This window comes from Brachyistius frenatus, unplaced genomic scaffold (genome assembly GCF_029030835.1).
Source record: "Brachyistius frenatus isolate BFR_SWC_R1_liver_20210118 unplaced genomic scaffold, ASM2903083v1 Contig_36, whole genome shotgun sequence".
NCBI lineage: Eukaryota > Metazoa > Chordata > Actinopteri > Embiotocidae > Brachyistius > Brachyistius frenatus.
Window position 1 is genome coordinate 3,356,729 of NW_027210635.1, and position 19,937 is coordinate 3,376,665.

The 19,937-nt window shown below is 39.1% G+C and overlaps 1 protein-coding gene across 1 annotated transcript in view; it reads left to right on the plus strand.

Moving 5' to 3' along the window:
- Positions 1–19,937, plus strand: part of LOC138622550 (protein shisa-8) — a 104,843-nt gene that overhangs the window by 33,021 nt on the left and 51,885 nt on the right. The window contains exon 3 of the mRNA XM_069701434.1: positions 12,072–12,187. Coding sequence (XP_069557535.1) covers positions 12,072–12,187 — 116 coding nt within the window. The remainder of the gene's footprint in view (positions 1–12,071; positions 12,188–19,937) is intronic.

The window sequence follows — 19,937 nt, forward strand, 5'->3', positions numbered from 1 at the left end:
ATTATTCTATTTTATTGTATATACTGTGCATTTTTATATTTAATATTTTTTACTGTTATTTTATTTATTTTCTGTATCTATAAATGCTGCTGTAGCGAAAGAATTTCCCCTTGGGGATTAATAAAGTAACTATCTATCTATCTAAAGATTTTGTGAAAGCACAAACAGTCACTCCTACAATATCATTGCCATATAAATGTTGAGGTATTTGATCAAAGATATTGTGATAATTGGTTTTGTGTGCAACGTTACATGAGAAGGCCACAACCACCCTTATGTCCGTATGCTACTTATGTAGCTGGAGCCAGTTTTAAGACTAGAAGCAGAAGGACACAGTTAGACCTGCTCTGTCCAAAGAAACAACACAAATCCACCAATCAGAAACTCTGAAGTTCACCAATTCAGACAATTAAGATAATGAGTTTGTTTACTCCATATACAAATCTAAGCATAAAACTGCTTCCAGTTTTTCTGGTTTCCTACTGTGGTATTATATTCACCTAGATATATGAGATTGGTACTGATCTGATGTATCTAGCAGCAATAATGTGAACAAGCATTTTTTTTTTTTAAATGTTAATTTAATGTATATTTTTTTATATTTGTCTCACATCCCTGCGTTATGGAGTTGAAGGATTTATTAATTCTTATAACTGCCAGAAAAAAAAAAAAAACATCCTTAATGGTTATTAAACCATTTGTGACATAACATGAACTTGGACTTCGTATCTGTATATCAAGTATCCAGCATGTGGATTCTAGTGTCTAATCAAGCAGTTTGCATGTCCATTGATAGTTCACATTGCTAACCAGCTGCATCCTCTTAACCACAAATAGCACTCATTTGGGAGGCACAGAGCTGCTACATCTAAGTGCTCATGCAAACTGCATCCAAAGTGAGCAGATCTGCCATTTCTGCATGCATCCTGCTGTGGTCTTTGAACTGCGTGTATCTCACCTTCCTGGACTGAGTATACAGCATCCCTGGACAAACCGTCCACGCCAGTGCTATGTGTCTGTGCCTGGGGTTGTAATTCAAGGTCACTCAACTCGGCAGTACACACACCGCGAGTCTGTCGCTGTGCACAGATGAGAGAGTGCTGCGGTGTTGTTCATTCATGACTGCTGCCCTGACCATGAAATTATTTACAGTGTATGACATGTGCCGGTGGGGGGCATCTGTAAAACACATAAAGGTGTGAATTGATCTCTCAGTCCATGTTTAAAGTGGGGACGGAGGAGATGTTGACCCATCTGGGTAAAATCAGACAGCAGTTCTGCACAATTACAGGATATTTGTTGTATTTCATTCATCCCTAAAATAACATTAATTGAAGTAGAATTAATGGTCTATATCTATAGTTTAGGACATGCAAGTCTAAGTATTGATTATATAAGGGACATAGAAAAAAAGTCTCAACAATTATATGGCATAGGAGATGTTTGTAAGTCCATAACATCTTTTGTACTCTATTCAGTTTGATAGAGACTGATCACGAATGCATTGGTCCGAGCGGGTTCATCAGTAATAGATATGTGAAAGAACAGATCAATATTATTCTGTCTATTGCCATGTAATGATGGATGATGCTGACACCATTGCACTCTGAGTACCTGCATATCATCAATAATGTCAAAAACTTCAATAGATGATAGATATTCAGCAGGCAAACGTGTGTATGCATGTGTGTCTGTGTGTGGAGGTGTATTCATGCGTGGGTTATGTGTGCGTCACACTGATGAATGTTTGAGAACAAATCCCTTGAGGAGAATGAATCTTTGTGTGTGTGTGTGTGTGTGTGTGTGTGTGTGTGTGTGTGTGTGTGTGTGTGTGTGTGTGTGTGTGTGTGTGTGTGTGTGTGTGTGTTTTGTTGTTTCTAAAATAAAGATGGCCCAAAATAATGAGTGCAGGCAGTGACTCAGAGGCTGACATATGGTATTTTCTGTGACATCATCTTTAGCAACACCACAGCCTCAGTGCTGAGATCCTGCCAGCGACTGGTTCATACAGCTTGCAGCATGTTGCCTTTGAGTTCGTTCTTATATTTCATCATTTGATTCTTTTATGTTGCTTTATCCAAGTATGTAGATCCATTACATAATATATATATATATATTTTAAATCTGGAAATCAAATCTATTTGTGGTCACCACTAACGTTGTCAAACATATTCAAACTGAGCTCTAAAGAGTGATGACATGAGGTAAATGTAGAAAAAGTTCTCTTTTCAAGAAAAGTTACAAAAACAGGGTTAAAAAGTGCCTCACAATAACAAAACAAATATACAAAGCATTTCAATAAATATCCAAATCAAAGACAGCTAAGAAGTGTTCAAATATTTGTGACAAATTGGGGCAGGAAAGCTTCAATAAAATGATGATAAAAAAATAAATAGGCCGTAAGATGAGAATCAACAATGTTAACTGATCTGAGCCCCAGCAGCAGACTGAACCATAACCCTCACTAAGAGTTCAGAACTATGAGTGAGGCATAATCAGAGGATCTTGTTCTGATGACCTGAGTTCTCTAGTGGTTCTATCTGAGGGCAATGATTCACAAATACTGCAACGAATTCAGGTCTGATTTTTACATAAAGCTAGTGCAGCAAATCGGAGTTGATGCAAAGGTTTGAACTGACTGTAATGATGCTGCTGCTTCTTAGCTTTATATAGTGCATAATGGTCAAGATATGAGGAAACAAATAATTCCTTTTTTTCTCTTCCTTTTGGAGAAGTTATGACAATAAAGAAGTCTACTGCTTGTTAGCTCTTTTTTTTTTATAAAAAAATAAATAAATACATGGACTGAATAAATGACTCAAACGGTTTTTATTTTTTTTTAAAAGTTGACTTATAGCAGCAGCCAGGGAACCCGAGAAATAATTTCATGACACATCCATGTAATAATATCTTTCGAACTGTTATGGGATACAGACAAATTTGAAGGTTTCACAAGTAGGCTATATATAAACACAGTATGGACGTCATCAGTAAAGCAGCGTGCTCTTGAGGTAATGATGACAAGAGAGAAAGAAAACAGTCCTTGGATTTAAACCTGAGAAGCGCCACAGTTCAGATACTTTGTTGGCAATGAACACACGGTACAGATATCAGAGACACCTGTTCAAACAAGGAATTATTTGCTTATCTTATCAAAATTTGAAGGTTTTTTTCATGTTTTCTGTTTCATACACACAATAAACACACTGATGGCTTTTATCCAACAACAGTAGAGCTGCAGCTTCTTTGACCGCTGCAGTTAAAAACATGTAAATATATATGTGTGTGTGTACATGTCTATGGCTGCACTTACAAAATGGATCCATCCTTTTCCACAACGTCGCCATGATGCCGACTGTCCAGAGTGAAAAGTCTCCAGTGTTTCAATTTGTGATCGGCATTAATACACCAATCAGGTCTTTAGAGCGCGCTGCATTTTAGTGCGATCTGAGTAACAGTACTTGTGTCTTTGAGTATCTCCAGAATTGTGGGCCTACCTACACTGAAAGGTGCATTGACGGCTGTTATGAGACATTACTCGATAATTTAGTTGACATTAAACTACAAGGTTGCCTAGTGCTGTATGTGTTATTCTATCCAGCCCAAAGATGTGGCCACTTTTGCTATTAACTGAATTTTTTTTAACATTAATATTTGTATAATTAACAGTAGAAAATAACAGCTGGGAAAAAACTATACAACGTTTATTTTGGGTATTAAAAATATTATCTTAAATATGGTCTGTGACCTCAACACATATTTGCAAATACAATGTTTTGGAATGAAACTCTCCCAGTGTGATGTTATCCACATGTACACACACACACACACACACACACACACACACACACACACACACACACACACACACACACACACACACACACACACACACACACACACACACTCATGTGAGTGGAGCAGAGACTACGCATGAACACAAACAGGCCCTGGCATGGCAGGCACTCAGCCATGCCAAGGGACATTATTTGGCAGCTGTCAGCTCTAATAGGAGAATAGCTGGGTGGGAGACAGATCCAGGCTCTGTACCAAGCCTACAAGGGTGCACTATCTGGCAGCTACAGCATATCTGCGTGTCTGCTGTGTGTGAGTGTTTGTATGTGTGCATGGATGTTTTATGTGTCAGAGAGACTGGGGTATCAGACACACACACACACACACACACACACACACACACACACACACACACACACACACACACACACACACACACACACACACACACACACACACACACACACACACACACACACACACACACACACACACACACCCCTCCTTGATATGATACATGCTACCACTTGTGCCACTGCAGTATCCATTTAGCCTTGTATCTGTGTGGGGGATCTGGTCCTGTGTGTGTGTGTGTGTGTGTGTGTGTGTGTGTGTGTGTGTGTGTGTGTGTGTGTGTGTGTGTGTGTGTGTGTGTGTGTGTGTGTGTGTGTGTGTGTGTGTGTGTGTGTGTGTGTGTGTGTCCGTCTGACACAGCGGTGGGATAAAGTGCAGTGAATTACTGATCAAAAGGGACTTCAAGTGTTGACTCTGTCATTTCATAACAGCACAAAACAAAGGGAAGGAGGGAAGGATGAAGAGACAGATAAACTTATACAACGCGCGCGCGCACGCGCACACACACACACACACACACACACACACACACACACACACACACACACACACACACACACACACACACACACACACACACACACACACACTATGCTACATCTGAATATCTCTTTCTGCCTTCTCATCTCACATTCAAAGGCTTCATTTTGCATTCCTGTTCAAACTGCTCATTCAAAGACTCAAAGGCAACAGTTTTGGAACAATAACTATGAACTTCAACTTAATTTACATAACAATCAGTTGCTGAGAGAAACGCTCAACTCTGCCAAGTTGAGGGAGTATGGAAATCCTACGTTCTATAATCGTATTTCTGCGGAAGTATTTTAGCATAAAAACAAAACACACGAGCTCGTTATGTAATATTCATTAAGAAGGTGGAAAATCAGATCATTTGGTCAGAAGGCCACGAGAAGACGAAGAAAACGAAGAAGATGAAGAAGAAGACAAAGAAGACGAAGAAGAAGAAGAAAAAGAAAAAGAAAAAGAAGACGAAGAAGAAAAAGAAAAAGAAGACGAAAACAAAGATGAAGAAGAAGAAGGTTTTCTGTTTGTGTTTGTTTTGAGGTCTCACAATTCAAATTAATAATGAATTAATAAAAAAAAAATAGGACAGTGAGAAAGCAGCCCCCGCATGTTCATAAACTCGCATACGTCCTCTCTTTGCTCACTTATTTAAAAATTCACTTTCCCTGCCCAGGAGGATTTTTGGTGAGATCACTGGGAAGCGCGCACAAACACACACATATGCAATTCCCACCCACTGTAACCTCTTTAAATTACCACCTATGAGAATTAATGGGTGAGTCATTCCTGTGTGGCATCAATTAGCTCCCTCTGGGCTCCACTGTCGATAGGAGGGCAGCAGCTGTGCATGTGTGTTTGTGAAGCAGCTTCTGTTGTGCGAGCCTAAGCCGTGTTTTTGGGGTTTTGTGTGGGTCGGTCGGGTGGCACAACTGTAGCAAGAAGCATCACACACAATTACACACCCTCAGTGTTTAGAAACAGCAGTATTTCATCACCATGCTCGGCTCCATGCGGGGTTACTGGGCCCTAGAATCATCTATGGGGGGCCTTGTAATATAAACTAACCTGCTGTGACAGTGAAGAGTGATTCAGCCACAAAATGCTGTGTATAGACCCAGGGGAGTAAATGTGTTTGTGTGTATGTGTGTGTTTGTGTGTGTTTGTATGTGCAGAACAATACTGAATGTCTTAATACATGACCGTGGGGTATTTTTCTCACTTTATTTTTAGCACCAAACGCTCTTTGACAATTGAAAACAATAGTGCACATTTAGTTACACAACCCGGACGCGGCCACTGCAAGGTTGTGAAACACAACAGTGTGGATGCAATGATTTTCTCTCGTAGTGTTTGACTCCAAAGCCCCTGACTGATATGCAATTTGACCGTGAAAAAAATATTTGCCTTTTCATTTGCATGAAGAAAAACAATCTGTTTTCCTTGAAGCAATGGTTGTGTGGGTTTTGCCCAAATAACACAAAACACGTATTTCTGTCATTCTTTCAAGTTAAATCCGATCAGAGTTCCCTTGCTGTAAACAAGTGAGTTATAACTTAATTACTTTGGACTCTTAATCACCATTTTGAGTTTTCCATCATGTCACAACAACAAAACAATTACTGCTTACGTGACCTCACAAAGTTAGCCTTTAGCTGAGCTCCTCGGGAGCACTTACTGTGGCCGAACGGGGTTTAAAGAGCACATTTGCAGTCCCTGTTGGGGGAATGGATGTACCAGACAGCTTAATATAAATGTATTACATGTATACATGTGACCTTTTTTGGTCCACCTCATCACGGTGCATAATATAAGGTACCTCATGTGTATCTCTTTGATGCCAATGGCTGTGACAAAACAGCAGTATTTGACCCCTTAGGAAGGAGAACAGGCTGCAAGGGGAGGAGCCAGAAACCGATCCTTCAGCCTTCAGTGGACAACCAGATCTAAATTTCTTAATTTAAAAATGCACTTTTTAGCAGCTTTATCAGTGTAAATGAGTGGGAAAAAAAAAAAAACACTTTGTCAAATTGTTAGGCTCTAATCAGCTGCCACATGTTTCATCCCAGAGAAGGTTCATGCTGTGTGAATATCAGCATACTTTTCAGAGGCTAATCCTTTTTCCTACAAACATCTGAAGGATCTCTAATTGCACTCAACTGAAAAGATTCCATGATGGTAGATGGCTGACTCCATTTGAAGCAATTACCACACATATTAAAGTGCTTCACTGGAAAAGACACTCACGCTCAGTCGGTGGGCTCATAAGGACTTTTAATTTGTCACTGTTATCAGTTCGAACAGCTCCATGACTGCTGGGTTTTTTAACTTTATTATGTTTTATCAAATAAAATGTTTGAAAGATATCAGGAGGAGCTTGTCGTATTTTGTGTTGTCTTACTCTGTAGTATTTAGCGAGCCTCTTTCAGGACAAAGCTGAGCATGCAGTGCTTTAAAACCTGTCAGATTGCCCGGAGATGTTTCTTTGGAGTTTTCCAGAAGTTCCACCAAACCTCAAAGGAGTAAAACCCTCTGTGGCGAATATTTACCACGTTCTGCTGAATCATTCTTGTTATAAGTTTGGGAAAATACAGTCTCCGTACATCAGCTTTTATTCATTATTCAATTCATATTCCGTCTTGTGTTACAGCGGAAATCCATTTTTAGCAATTTAACTGGAAATGAGCTTCGTCTGGCCTGAATGCAAAGCTCATGGATTTGATTAACAATATATAATCTAGAAAACAACCCTCCATAACATTTAACAATAGGGAGGTTTCCATATGAAGGAAGTCGACCCAGCCTTAGCAAAATAGCCCGTCTGCGCCCTGTAGGAAAATGAGAAAGAAAATATTACAAAGACGAATGGACCTCCCTGATCCAAGGAAGTGAAACACGAGTGACAGACGTATATGAAGGGAATTGAGTGTTTTACATATTAGTTGTCATACACAATATACACACACATCCTTCTAGTTACCTTTTTAAAAGGAAGAATAATCAAAATCTAAACATCTGATGCGAAGATATCTGACATTTTTAAATCCCTGCCTGGCAAATGTCAACATCTTTCAAACTCTATTTTCTAACACAGACTTTTTCTAATACATTTTTAGCTTCCAAACTCCAGCCTGTAAATTAACCTATCATTCAAAAAAACAAAGCACGACAAACAGAGTAAACTGACTTTAACATGTCTGATCAATGGCCCATACTGCAGGTGTAAAAACCTATAGCACTTTCATCTCTCATGGCCTTACTGGTTTAAGATGTCTCAAAAATAATTTAGCTGTGATTTATTGATGATAAAATATGCCACAGAGAATGTGGTACTGACAGTATTTTGGATCCACCTTGGAAGTGATAAGGAAATACATCTCCTCAGCTTCAATAGATTGGCTGAACCCTTTTGACATCAACGCCTCACTTTGAATGTCTATCTTTTTGAAAAACAGCAACAGTAAAAAAAAAAAAAAATCTGCTTTAGATTTCGGCAGGTATATCCAATGTACTCTTTGCTTTGTCATGTGTGTGGCTCGCCAGTGTACTGCTAACCTCATTCATGTCTGTGCTACAAGTGTGTGTTGTTTGAAGTGCCGCATGTCAACACTTCCCTGCTTATCATGAAAGAGGCAGATTTCCCTCGGCATATAGCCTGGGTGGATGCTATTCTGATCGGGGGCTTACACAGTATTTTTTTTTTTTTTTATACAACTTAAGCTGTGCAGATTTGCTTCTTTTTTTCCCTTTACATTTGAGGCATTTAGCTGTTCTGTACATCATGCAACTCAATGTAAGAGTACAGTAAGTATAGAAAAAGTTTGTGTGCCGCAAGAACCATGCGGTGAAAAGCTCCTGGTGAAATATTCACCATTAATTTAAACGTCATTTATTGTTTAGGCCCTTTGTGTGTGTTGCAATGAGGCCCTGATGTCCTCATATCACTCTATATCACTAATATTGCACGTTGGAATAGTTTATATGACAGCTTCCTCGGGGAGAGGAGGAGGAACGAGGGAGGAAGGGATGAGAATACTAAAGGGGAAGAAGGAAGGAGGAGGCAGAAAATAGAAAGCGGGCCAAAGGGTGAGAAGCTGAGAGACAGACCAGACACAACGATGAGAGATGCACAATCAGAGGGCTGAGAGGAGTGGAAAGACAGAGACGAAGGGTTGAGGAAGTGATACAGGGGAGAGATAAAAGGCTCATAGCAATGAAAATAAAGAAGGGGGGAGAGACAACAGGAGGGGGAAGCAGAGTCAGACACAGGAAGTTGAGGAGATAAGACAGACCGGATTAGAAGAGGAGAGAAAGAATGCAAAGATGTTTCCAGGGAGATAGAGGGTGTCGAGAACAACAAGTACTCAACAATAGCGCTCTTAAGCATTCTGGAGGGGACGAAAGTAAGAGACACAGAGCGGGGTGGTGGTGGTGGTGGTGGTGGGGTGGGGGTGAGGGGTGGGGCTGGGGGGAGTGACAGAGAAGCGGTTTCAGCCCGCTTTACTACCATCGAGAATGAGACAGGAGGGCGAGAGTGGAAGGCAATTTAAGTAATGGATTGGAAGTGGACAGATATTAATGAGATGAGAAGCAGAAAATGGATTGGCTAGCAAGCAGAAAATGCAAAGGGCAATTGAGATGCATGTGCAGGCACGGTGTGTTCCTGTGGCACATACTAGCAGTTTTTTGGGTATATTTTAAGGGGACTTGTTGTCTTTGAGTTTTCCTTTTAAATTGTCAGTGTCCTAATGTACCCGTTGGATTTTAATCTTTTGTCAAACCTTGTGGTTTTATCAATAAAATGTATAAATTCCTCTCCAGATTTGTACATTTGGTCAAAAAACATTTGAATATGGTCATATCGGCTTCAGGGAATAATAATGATAATTTTTCAACATTTTCTAAAATCTTATACAGAAAAAAATCAATCAGTTATTGCAGAAAAGTAATTCCCAGAAATATTGATAGTGAAAATAATTGCTGGTTTCGGACTTACAGAGTCCCTCTAAAGCTACAAAATGGAGTAGGGGGGACTCGTCATAGTTTAATTCTGCTTTAGAGGTACGAATTTCCATCAAATTTGCAGTTGATCAAATTATTCAGACCCAAATTATGTGGCGTAAACGTAGGACTTTTGGGGGCCCCAGACAGTTTCCCACTTTGCCTGGTTGGAAGTCCACACTTGCTTGTCATCTCTCTAGTGCTTCAATTTCAAATAAATATTTTTCCCATGTTAATTTCTATCTGGGGGAAGTTTTGCTGAGCTGGGTGTTTTTTCCAGCTCCTTCACTTACTGGCAGCAGCCCAGTACAACCTCAGACGACTGCTGGTCGCTGCTCAGTTCCACCAAAGCAACTGAGGGTTTCTTAATGGTATTTTAGCAGCCGGAAGAGTGTCAGGGGAGAGGAAAGAATCATTATTTATTATTATTTAAGTGAAAGTTTGACTGACAAGGAGTTTGCCACCGTTTCTAAATATCTCACAGCATACTTGCACACTGCGACAACAAACTTACAGGATAAAACATAAACAGATACATAATACAGCAATAAAACGTAGCAAGAACAACAAATACAAACTAAGTAAATATATGGTTTGTAGAGACAAGTGCTGTACTGCAAACTATAAACAGGAGAGTTTTGCATGCACAGGATTGTGCAACATTTAGTGCAAAGAATGCTTGAATAAATATTGTATGGATAAGAAGCTACACTATGTGAAAAAAGTAATTTTACGTGCATATGTTGAAAGTGTATTTAGAGATAGTAAATATGTATTATATACACAAGCATACCTAATATTCAGTGCCTCCTGTACAATGTGCTGTTTTGAAGTGCTTCATATTATGCTGATGTTCATGTTTTTGTGCCCACCGCTCTCATGACAACAGGCGGCCGACTGCTACAGGAGGCTAATAAAAAAGACAATTGTTCTAAAGCATTTTAAAGGGCTGTGTGAAGCCTTCGTCAGTGAGTCTATCGGTCGCAACTCTGAGGTCACAGCTGATCTGTTGCTTTAATTTCCTCGTCAACAACGACATGTTGATGGCGAGTGTGTTCTTCTTTCAAGTCCTTGTTACTGTGTGCAAACACTGGAAATTTTGTAGGAACCAATTAAAGAATTTGATATGAGCAGACCAGCAGATGATAGTTTGTACAGTGTTTTTTTTACTTGTCTTATTAAAAGAAAATAGTGGCAAAAAGGGAAATGAATATTTTTAGTTTACACCAGGGTTGTTTACTGTAGCATTTAAGATACAATCACGTGTTACAATGATGCAGGTTTGAAATCAAAATTATCTTTGTCCTCTACCACCCTTCACACATTAAATGGTATTAATTTGAACTGACAGACTCTGATGGTCCAGTGTTGGATTTATCATTTTAACAATTTGCAAAGGTCAATTTAATTTAATTTTCTAAATTAATGCAAAAAGTAGCAATTTGACACAGAAAATATCCCCTGCTTCCTTTCCTAGTATGCTGTCTGATGTTAGTTTCCACTCTGAACATTGTGTTCAGGGACCGCAGCTGACTCCAGATGTACATTTTACACAATTTTAATTACGATTTAAAAAAAAAATTTTTTTCATAAATTAGCTGAAGCATGCACATTTTTCCTCAGATGCTAAAGTGAGTAAGGACTTAACCCCGAGGGTCCAGTACACCTGGATCATGATCAACCAGATTACAATAAACAAGATAAAACTTTAAAGCAGACTAAAATGAAGCAGCTGCCTTCCATCTGATACGACACACAGTCCTCGTCCTTGTCTACAGCTGCAGATCCCGTGTGCTGCTGAAGAGTTAAATCTGCAGGCCTTTTCCTGCTTGTGTTCCAGTTTTCAGGAGACATCAGAACTTGTTCAAAGGCATCAAATAAAAGATGGCAAGAGGGGATGCTGTTTTACTTTTCTTTTCTTTTTTTTTTTTTTTATAAATGATTGACACTCCCAGCTGGCAAACAACCAGAGACGGATCCTGTTCATCCTCAAGCCCACTTTCCTGAATGTAATTTAGAGCATTTTCTATATTATTCATGTGAATAATATTTTTCAAACTCGTCTTTATCCTCAGGTAAAGTTATTGAGATGGAAGTCTGGATGGTTTCTTTTTCAATAATGGAAGTTCATATAATATCCACCTCAACATGTTTATTTTTCCAGGTTTTTTTTTAATGATTTTTCTCACTCTGTCCCAGCTCATCACACCTCTGCGCCACACTCCCTTCAGCGGTTACTTTCTCTCCTGTCTCTGCCTAAAACCACAATCTTTCCCTTTTTCCTTTTGTTTAGAGTTGTACGAGTACACTAGTGAAAGCTCGCGAGACAATTTGTTTGTCGACTGTTGAGATTGTATTCAGGCTGTGAAGTGTGTAAATGTTTTTGTTGGTCCCTGCAGGACTCTGACGGAGCTTCTGAAGCAGCCGGGCGAGGCGGGAGTAGTGGATGGAACCGGGATTCATCATCCGATAGGGACCAACGGCATCTCCGCCAGGGCGCTGCGCTCCAACAATGGTCAGTCTTGTGTGTGTTTGTGTGTTTGTGTGTTTGTGTGTCTGTGTGTTTACACATGAGTTGTGATGCAAGGAAACTGATGCAAAATGACGCCAGAGATTTTACAAGTCATTTTAACTGTTTAACTTGAACTATCAGCTGTTGATCTATAACAATTATCTACCGATATCAACATCATTTTCAGTCACTATTTTAATATATCCATAACATTTTTATCCATCACTTTTAGCAATCTTCTATAATTCGAAGTTTTATATTTCTTGTTATTTATTGCAACCTCTTATTCATTACTTTTAGATAAAGTATTCCAACTGTTAATTGTACCTAAAAATAAAGTTTTACATCTACACTTTTTAACTGTACTTCAACAATGCACCTATTAATTCAATTTAATTAACTATTAAGCTAACGACTTCGTCTATTCCATGACTTTTTAGCTGTTTCAATTGTGATACATCTTGAGAGGATACTACTCCAATCGTTCAGATTAGATGAAAAGAGATTGTTAGAATATATCAAGTGTTGAGGCATTTTCTGTATTTTTACATTATTATTTAAAGCTGACTGGTACACAGAGTACCCCTCTCTGTCTGGGCTGTTCTGTTTATTCCACCTGGAGAGTTCTGTAGTAACAGCAAAGCTCTACAGACAAAAAGAGCCCACAGCTCCGTCCGTGTTGGTCGGCTCACCAGTATCCTCAGGTCTGAACCCCAAATATTCCCAAACTTAAATCCATTTCTCTCAGATCTGCTGCCTGAATGTCTGTCCAGCTGATATATCAGGACTGAACGTTGTGCACTCCGGCAATTCACGTTAAAGCATCTCTGTGTGTCTTTAAGAGAAACAGGAACATATGTTCAAACTAGTAAACCTCCTCCATAATCTTTCCACAAACTCCCTCGCAATGGCAGAAGTACTCTAAGAAGTACACTCAGGAGATTCAGCAACACTGGGACAAAGGTTTAATAATGACTGTGACACAGTCATCTCCTCAAATAATCTAACAGCCAAAGACAACACACAGGAAGCTCATGAAACAATGAAAATAATAATAACACACAAACATCATAGACCCACAAATGAACATACATGTGTAAATTTCTTCACCACTTTCCCCTTCACACCAACTTACACTCACAAGTTTTACACTCAGTCTCAACCTCTCGATCGGTATCTCTACATTGCATACATAACCACGCACACATATACTGTACATACACACGTACTCGCACACACACATACACTCACACACATGTGTCATCCATGGGCGAGGAGGCGCAGGGACAGACAAGTCATATTTAATTAAGATGTAATTAGCTGTTCCAGCTCCAGAAACACAGAGGGAAAACTGTATGACCCGTCTGTCTGCCTCTTTTTCTAGAAATGTGGACTGTGCGCGCACACACACACACACACACACACACACACACACACACACACACACACACACACACACACACACACACACACACACACACACACACACACAGTACGAGCTCAATATAACCCTTTTGCTTCTTCAGTGGATTGAGACTTAAATTAGTGGACATATTTCCTGAGGGATCATTTGTGACAAGAGTGATGGCATGTTTAAAGGACAAAGGTCCCTGTTGCCTCACAGTTTTATTCTCATTATCTCGCACAACAGGAAAAAAAATGTGAGCGCTCCTTTTGTTTAGATAGATAGTTACTTTATTAATCCCCAAGGGGAAATTATTTCGCTACAGCAGCATTTATAAATACTAGATTTAGTTGTATCTATATCCAGTTAGGGTTGCATTGCTGTGTGGTATATAAATGCCTTCACTGTTAAGTTGAGGTGTTTGAGCCGAGGCAGCCATGAAACCACATGAATAAACGTGACTCACTAACGATAGCTACCTGATTAAACGTAAAAGTACGTATACTGGCATAGATACCAGATGTTCCATTTTCTCCAGTTAATACATGAATTATTCTCTTGCTAGAGATTTTTTCATTTTACATTGTCACAAACACGTTCACTTACGCATATTTATCACCACATACAAGACAAAAGGAAAATAGAGCGACTTCTCCCTTTACTTTCATCTTCCCACCACTGATATAAACAAGTTTTTGGCCTCTTTTTCACCCCATATTGTGCTTATTAGCACCCTACTTTCCTCTGTTCTGCCTTCCCTCGCTCCTTCCATTCCTTTCTTCTTCTGCTATTAACTCCTCTCTTTGTACCTCCTCTGCTTTCCCGCATTTCATTTTCTTAGTGTTTATAACAGTGTCATCAGCCTCTCTGCAGCATGCACGTGCCTTTAATACAAAACCTTCTACGGTGTCCTTGACAGCCCAATGCACTGTAAATGGACAAAACACAAGTGCTGAATTGCACAGCAAATATTGCAACCAAATACAGTAAATTAAATACATTTTTAAAAACTGCTGCAGTTTTCTGGATATCTGGATTAATATCTGAATGGTGTGTATGTTAAGCAAACATCATAACAAAAAAAAATCTACATTTTAGTGAATCTTTCATCACCACCAGTGCTGATATCAATAATTTCCTGAATCTACACAGCAACAGCAGGTGTGTCCTCTGATTTTTTTAGGGTCCCCCGGAAACAGTTTCATCATTGTATTCTGTGCTACTTACACTGTTTTTGCATCTAGAAGTAGCTTCTGCATTTTCAGAAAATTCCAGTTTTTGGTTGTTTACATTTTTTTTTTAATTATCCACGTATTGTAAAAAAAAATTGTCCTTAGTCTTGTGTTTTTCGACCATATGTCTTCCTTGGGCTAGAGTTACATACAGTAGATAGAATAAGGTCATTGTTATGGATATTTTATATCTAATGTATGTGAAAAATTATCTTTTATGTTTTTAATCTGATGGATCAGGAAGATGCACCTATTTTCATGGATATATACAACCAACCTTCACTTTGAGGAAATGAAAAAGGATAAATCCAATTTAATGAGAGTTAAAATTAATAATAGACAGAGCAAGGAAATAAGAGGAGGAAGGGTGTGAGAGGTGTGAAAACAGGCGTAAACAAAGCGGACATATGGAGGCAAAGTGTGTTTCCATGTGCGTGTAGGTTGATGGGGTGAAATGGGGGTACAAGCTGATGAAAGGCGGGGTGATGAGATGAAGCCATCCTGATCCTGCTGTGTCAGCCATCACATAATCACCTCTTAATTAAACACATTTAATCCTCCAGGCCACTCAGACAGGGAGAGGGAGAGGAAAACAGAGACAAGATAGGGAGAGGGAGAGACAGAGGAAAAATAGGATGGGATGGTAGACAGAACATTTAAAACACAGACTACATTTTTACAGGTTAGAGGAACAGTACTTTTCACAGGAAGCTGGTTATTAAAAAAAAAAAAAAACTGCTCTCCTTAATAATTCGCTTTTTTTTTTTTTTTTTGCCTGATCTAACTGTGCTTCATTCAAAAATGTATTTTTCTACTTTGTCCTATGTCACTATGGTGCAATTCAAACTCTCATTTAAGATCTACAGCTGACAATATAGAAGAAATATTGATTTGCTTTTTTGATGTGTATTTAAAATTAGTCAAAAGCACTTTGAATTTCATTTAAAAATATATTTTAAAGCATTTTTGGTCATGTAAGCAGCTACTTATTTCTTAAAGTGATCTCAGATTTACAGTTAAAAAAAAAGAAAAACCCTTAAAAAACAAGCACAAAAGAGGATGAAACAACGTCATGGAACTGATCATTTATGTAAAGGCAGAACTATAAGACAAAGTTTTAACTATCACCTTTCTTTGACACAAAGAACAATATGGCTTTCAATTTAGATTTTAAATGGAAATGAAAAGTGCATGTCTTGTCTCTAAACATCACTATAAACCTGTTGTGATTGGATCCTGAGCTGCCTCCCAAACCAAATCAATCTAAATATTTATAGATTTTATGTATATATATTATACATACATATTTCACCAAAAACAAATCCTCATCATAAGAGTAATGACGTGAAGATTTACTGTGATACTTCTCTGGGATGAGCGTGCATGTCTTCTTAGACACTACATTCTATGACTGGCCTTTGACCTCTCTCAAGAGTTTATCCCAGCTGGCACCTAAAAACATCATGTAACTCATAATACAGCCGAGAATTGAAAATATCCTGGCTACAGCTTAAATACACACTTGAGTTGAGCAAATATATCTTACCAATAGTCTTGCTATGCACTATAACCATTGGGTATTTTGGGGCTCAGCAGCCATTGTTGTGATCATTTGCAATGCAAGTGGGGCAAATGGGTTTTATTTACCAGGTCAGAACCTTTCTGTACACCGACTAAAGTATAGATGTAGTGCTGAGAAAGCAGATGAACAAAAAGACTGTTTAAAGTAGAACTGCATACAAGAAGTCTTGTTTAAAATAATGTTTAAAATCATGCTCTGCGAGGTGATTGTGTGGATTAAATCAACTTAATGTCAACAGAAATCAAACCTAGATCAATAACCAAATGCACAGTTCTACTGAACTTTTATAATTATTGGCATTTTTGATTGATTCCGTCAAAGCAAATATATATTGACTATATGATGTCAGTGTTTGTATGCAGCTTCTGTCCATTACTGTCAAATATCACAAAAGCCCGCTGTAATTTGTTCATTCTTAGTCTTGGCTCAAGAAAGCATCACAATTCATTTTATTTAGGTATAACGGTACATTAATGGGTTTTTAGAGCAGTTCATTACAGTGTAATGAGGAAAGGAGAGATAGGGGGAGGAGCTAAAAAAAAAAAAGGATGAGGTTAAAAGAGGCATACCTTAACTGTGACACTTCTGAGTCAGCTGAAGAAACAGCAGAGGAGAGAAGGGGACAGAAAGTGTAAACAATGAGACAATGAGATGAAAGGGAGACAATGATTACAGTGAGAAGTGTGTGAGACGATGTCAAACAACACCTGGGAGTGGATACAGCGGGGAGGCTGAGGTTACAAAGAGGGAGTCCGGTGAACATCGAGAAAAAGAGAAGAAGAAAAAAAAGCCCGTGTGAGAGAGTTAGAGTGCATGTGAGGAAAAGAATAAAAGCATGAGGGAAAAGAAAGGAGAGGTGTAGGAAAGAGGAAGAGCGCACACAGAGATAAATAGAGAGAATAGATAGAAGAGATAACATGCTGCTAGCTGCAAGGAGGACAGCTGGTCAGCTGCTGCTCTGCTCTGTTCTGTTCTGGTGTGGAGAGCTGCCCTGAGGACAGTCACCCTTTTCTGCACACACACACACACACACACACACACACACACACACACACACACACACACACACACACACACACACACACACACACACACACACACACACACACACACACACACACACACACACACATAAATAAAAGTGCTCTTATATGGCCATAAAAGTCATGTATGCAGATGGTTGCATGTACACATACAAACAAATCACGCTTGAGCCTGTATCACCTGAGCACACGCAGACTGGGATACGGACTTGCGTGCAGGGTTTGCTTTGATTTACTGTGGAGATGAAGAGCTAGGATAAGGGGGAAGGGTGTGATTGTGGGTAAAGAAATAATGGGTGAGATAAAAAGCGAAGTTTTTGGAAAACTAATGAGGATTGGAGAGATTCCTATCTATTCATAGGGAGCATTTTTTTTCTCAGAGGGCAGAGGACTCGAAATCAGGGAAAGTAAAATGAAAACATAAGGGTCATGCAAGTGAGCTATTGCATAAAAATGAGAATGGGAATGGAGAAGGTATCAGGCGAAGGGACGTAAATAAGAAAATATATGGCAGGGGAGGAGGAGGGAGACGAGAACAGATGGCAGGGAAAAGGAGTGGGAAGGAGGGAAGGAAGATGGAAAGAGGAGAATTCGAGAACACTCCCAGATCACTTTGAGCTGATGTCAGCCGTGCGAACATTGCCTAATTGTAACACTGACTACAACACAGCGTAGCACAGAAATTAATTTTGCTTTATTTCATTAATTTACAATCAGCTGATTTCAGACCACAGAGCAGAGAGCTGGAAAACTGGGGATGTTTTTATCCAACAAGGACTTTCATGTAATACATAATCAGAGCAGAAAACATCAAATCTACTTTTTAAGATAAAAAAAAAAAAAAAAACATATATTATACATGGGATAATCTGAACAGCAATTATTAACTGAAGATAAAGCAGCAGATATCAGGAGCATGACCAGTACTGAGGGCTCAAGTTCAAAGTATTCTTCTGGAGTGTGTGCACAGAAGTTGCAAGTTAGTTATTCAAAAATATACACAGTGGTGTATAATAATAATAATAATAATAAACCATTCACTATTAATAAAACTATTAAATTATTTCAAAACTACTTTTGGCTAAAAAAAAAAAGGTTCAGTATATTTTCAGTTTGAAGAAGTGGCAATACAGAAAAGTTTATTGACCAGTTTAAAAAAATTCTTTACATTTAAAATAAATGTAGAAACTCTGAATTTTCTAAGGTGCATTGAAAGGCTTGCACCTCAGTATTTCAGATGTCCTGGCTACATCATATCAGGCATTCAGGCAGCTGATGTGGGAAGGTTCCCGTTTTGCGATCATCCGAATTTCGAGTTGGTGGGTGTTCACAAAGAGGCAACATGACTGACCCCTGAAAACCCGCTGCTGTCGAAACATGGAAAGTGTCAAACCACCTCATAAGCATCCATATAAACCAACACAGAGAGGAACCTTTTCATGTACTGTTGTTTTTAACAGGCAACACAGCTGGCAAACCAGTTAGGCCAGGCTAACCGTCTGGCTATTTTTGAAGCAAGTAGCCTACATTTCTTCCTTTCACCCAGACATTGCCAAGTCAAGTGACATCAAACCTGCTTCTGTGAGCCCCAAAAAAATCTCCCACTTTCTGAGTGGGATATTCCCAGTTCGATGGGCATTCAGGGCATTCAATTTACCAATTTATCAGTTGCGTATGAACGCATCAATAATCTATAATCTATCTGCCCTTATCAGTTTATTAAATCTAACTATGGAGGAATATCATTACATTCCTGTACTGAGATCGGAAGATGTTTAATATGATTGATTGAAAAGGATATTGTTACCTACACAGTATACAATGATTATGTCCTAATGCTGATTAAACTACAAACATAAACCACTGCAACCAATGCACTAGTTATTACTGCGACCTCCATTTAAAACACCTTGAATAATAAAGCCATGAACTGTCTCATTAATGCACATGCACACATGTAATTCTTCATTCAGCAGTTCTCTCAGGTAACCTTGAATCAAATGATATCCCTGTTTTACAAAAGGGAAAGAATTGAGGCAATATCTGAGCTGGGCGGACTCTTCTTCTCCACTGGAGGTCTCTTCTGAGATAGGGAAGGATTTGCATTTGTGGGGCATAATTTGCATGTTGCTAGCCTGCGAGAGAGAGAAAAGGGGGTTGTGGGGGAGGGTGGAGGCAGAGAAATAAAAAAAAACCATTCAAACAAGAGGGGGAGGAAGGGAGGCTGAGATTATATGAGGAAATAGAAGAAGAAGAGTAAGAGCAGGAGGAAGAGGAGAGAAACAAAGGGAGAGGGAGAGAGAGAAGGAGTGCATGTTTGATGCAGAGACACGAGGAGAGGAAGAGAGAGTGGAGGAGGGAGATGGAATCAGTGTGACATTGAAATCAAAACAAGGAAATGAGTATCATGGGAGCCTGCAGGACGGGTGTTAAGTGAAAAGACATAGTATAGGCAGGAGGTGTGTGTGTGTGTGTGTGTGTGTGTGTGTGT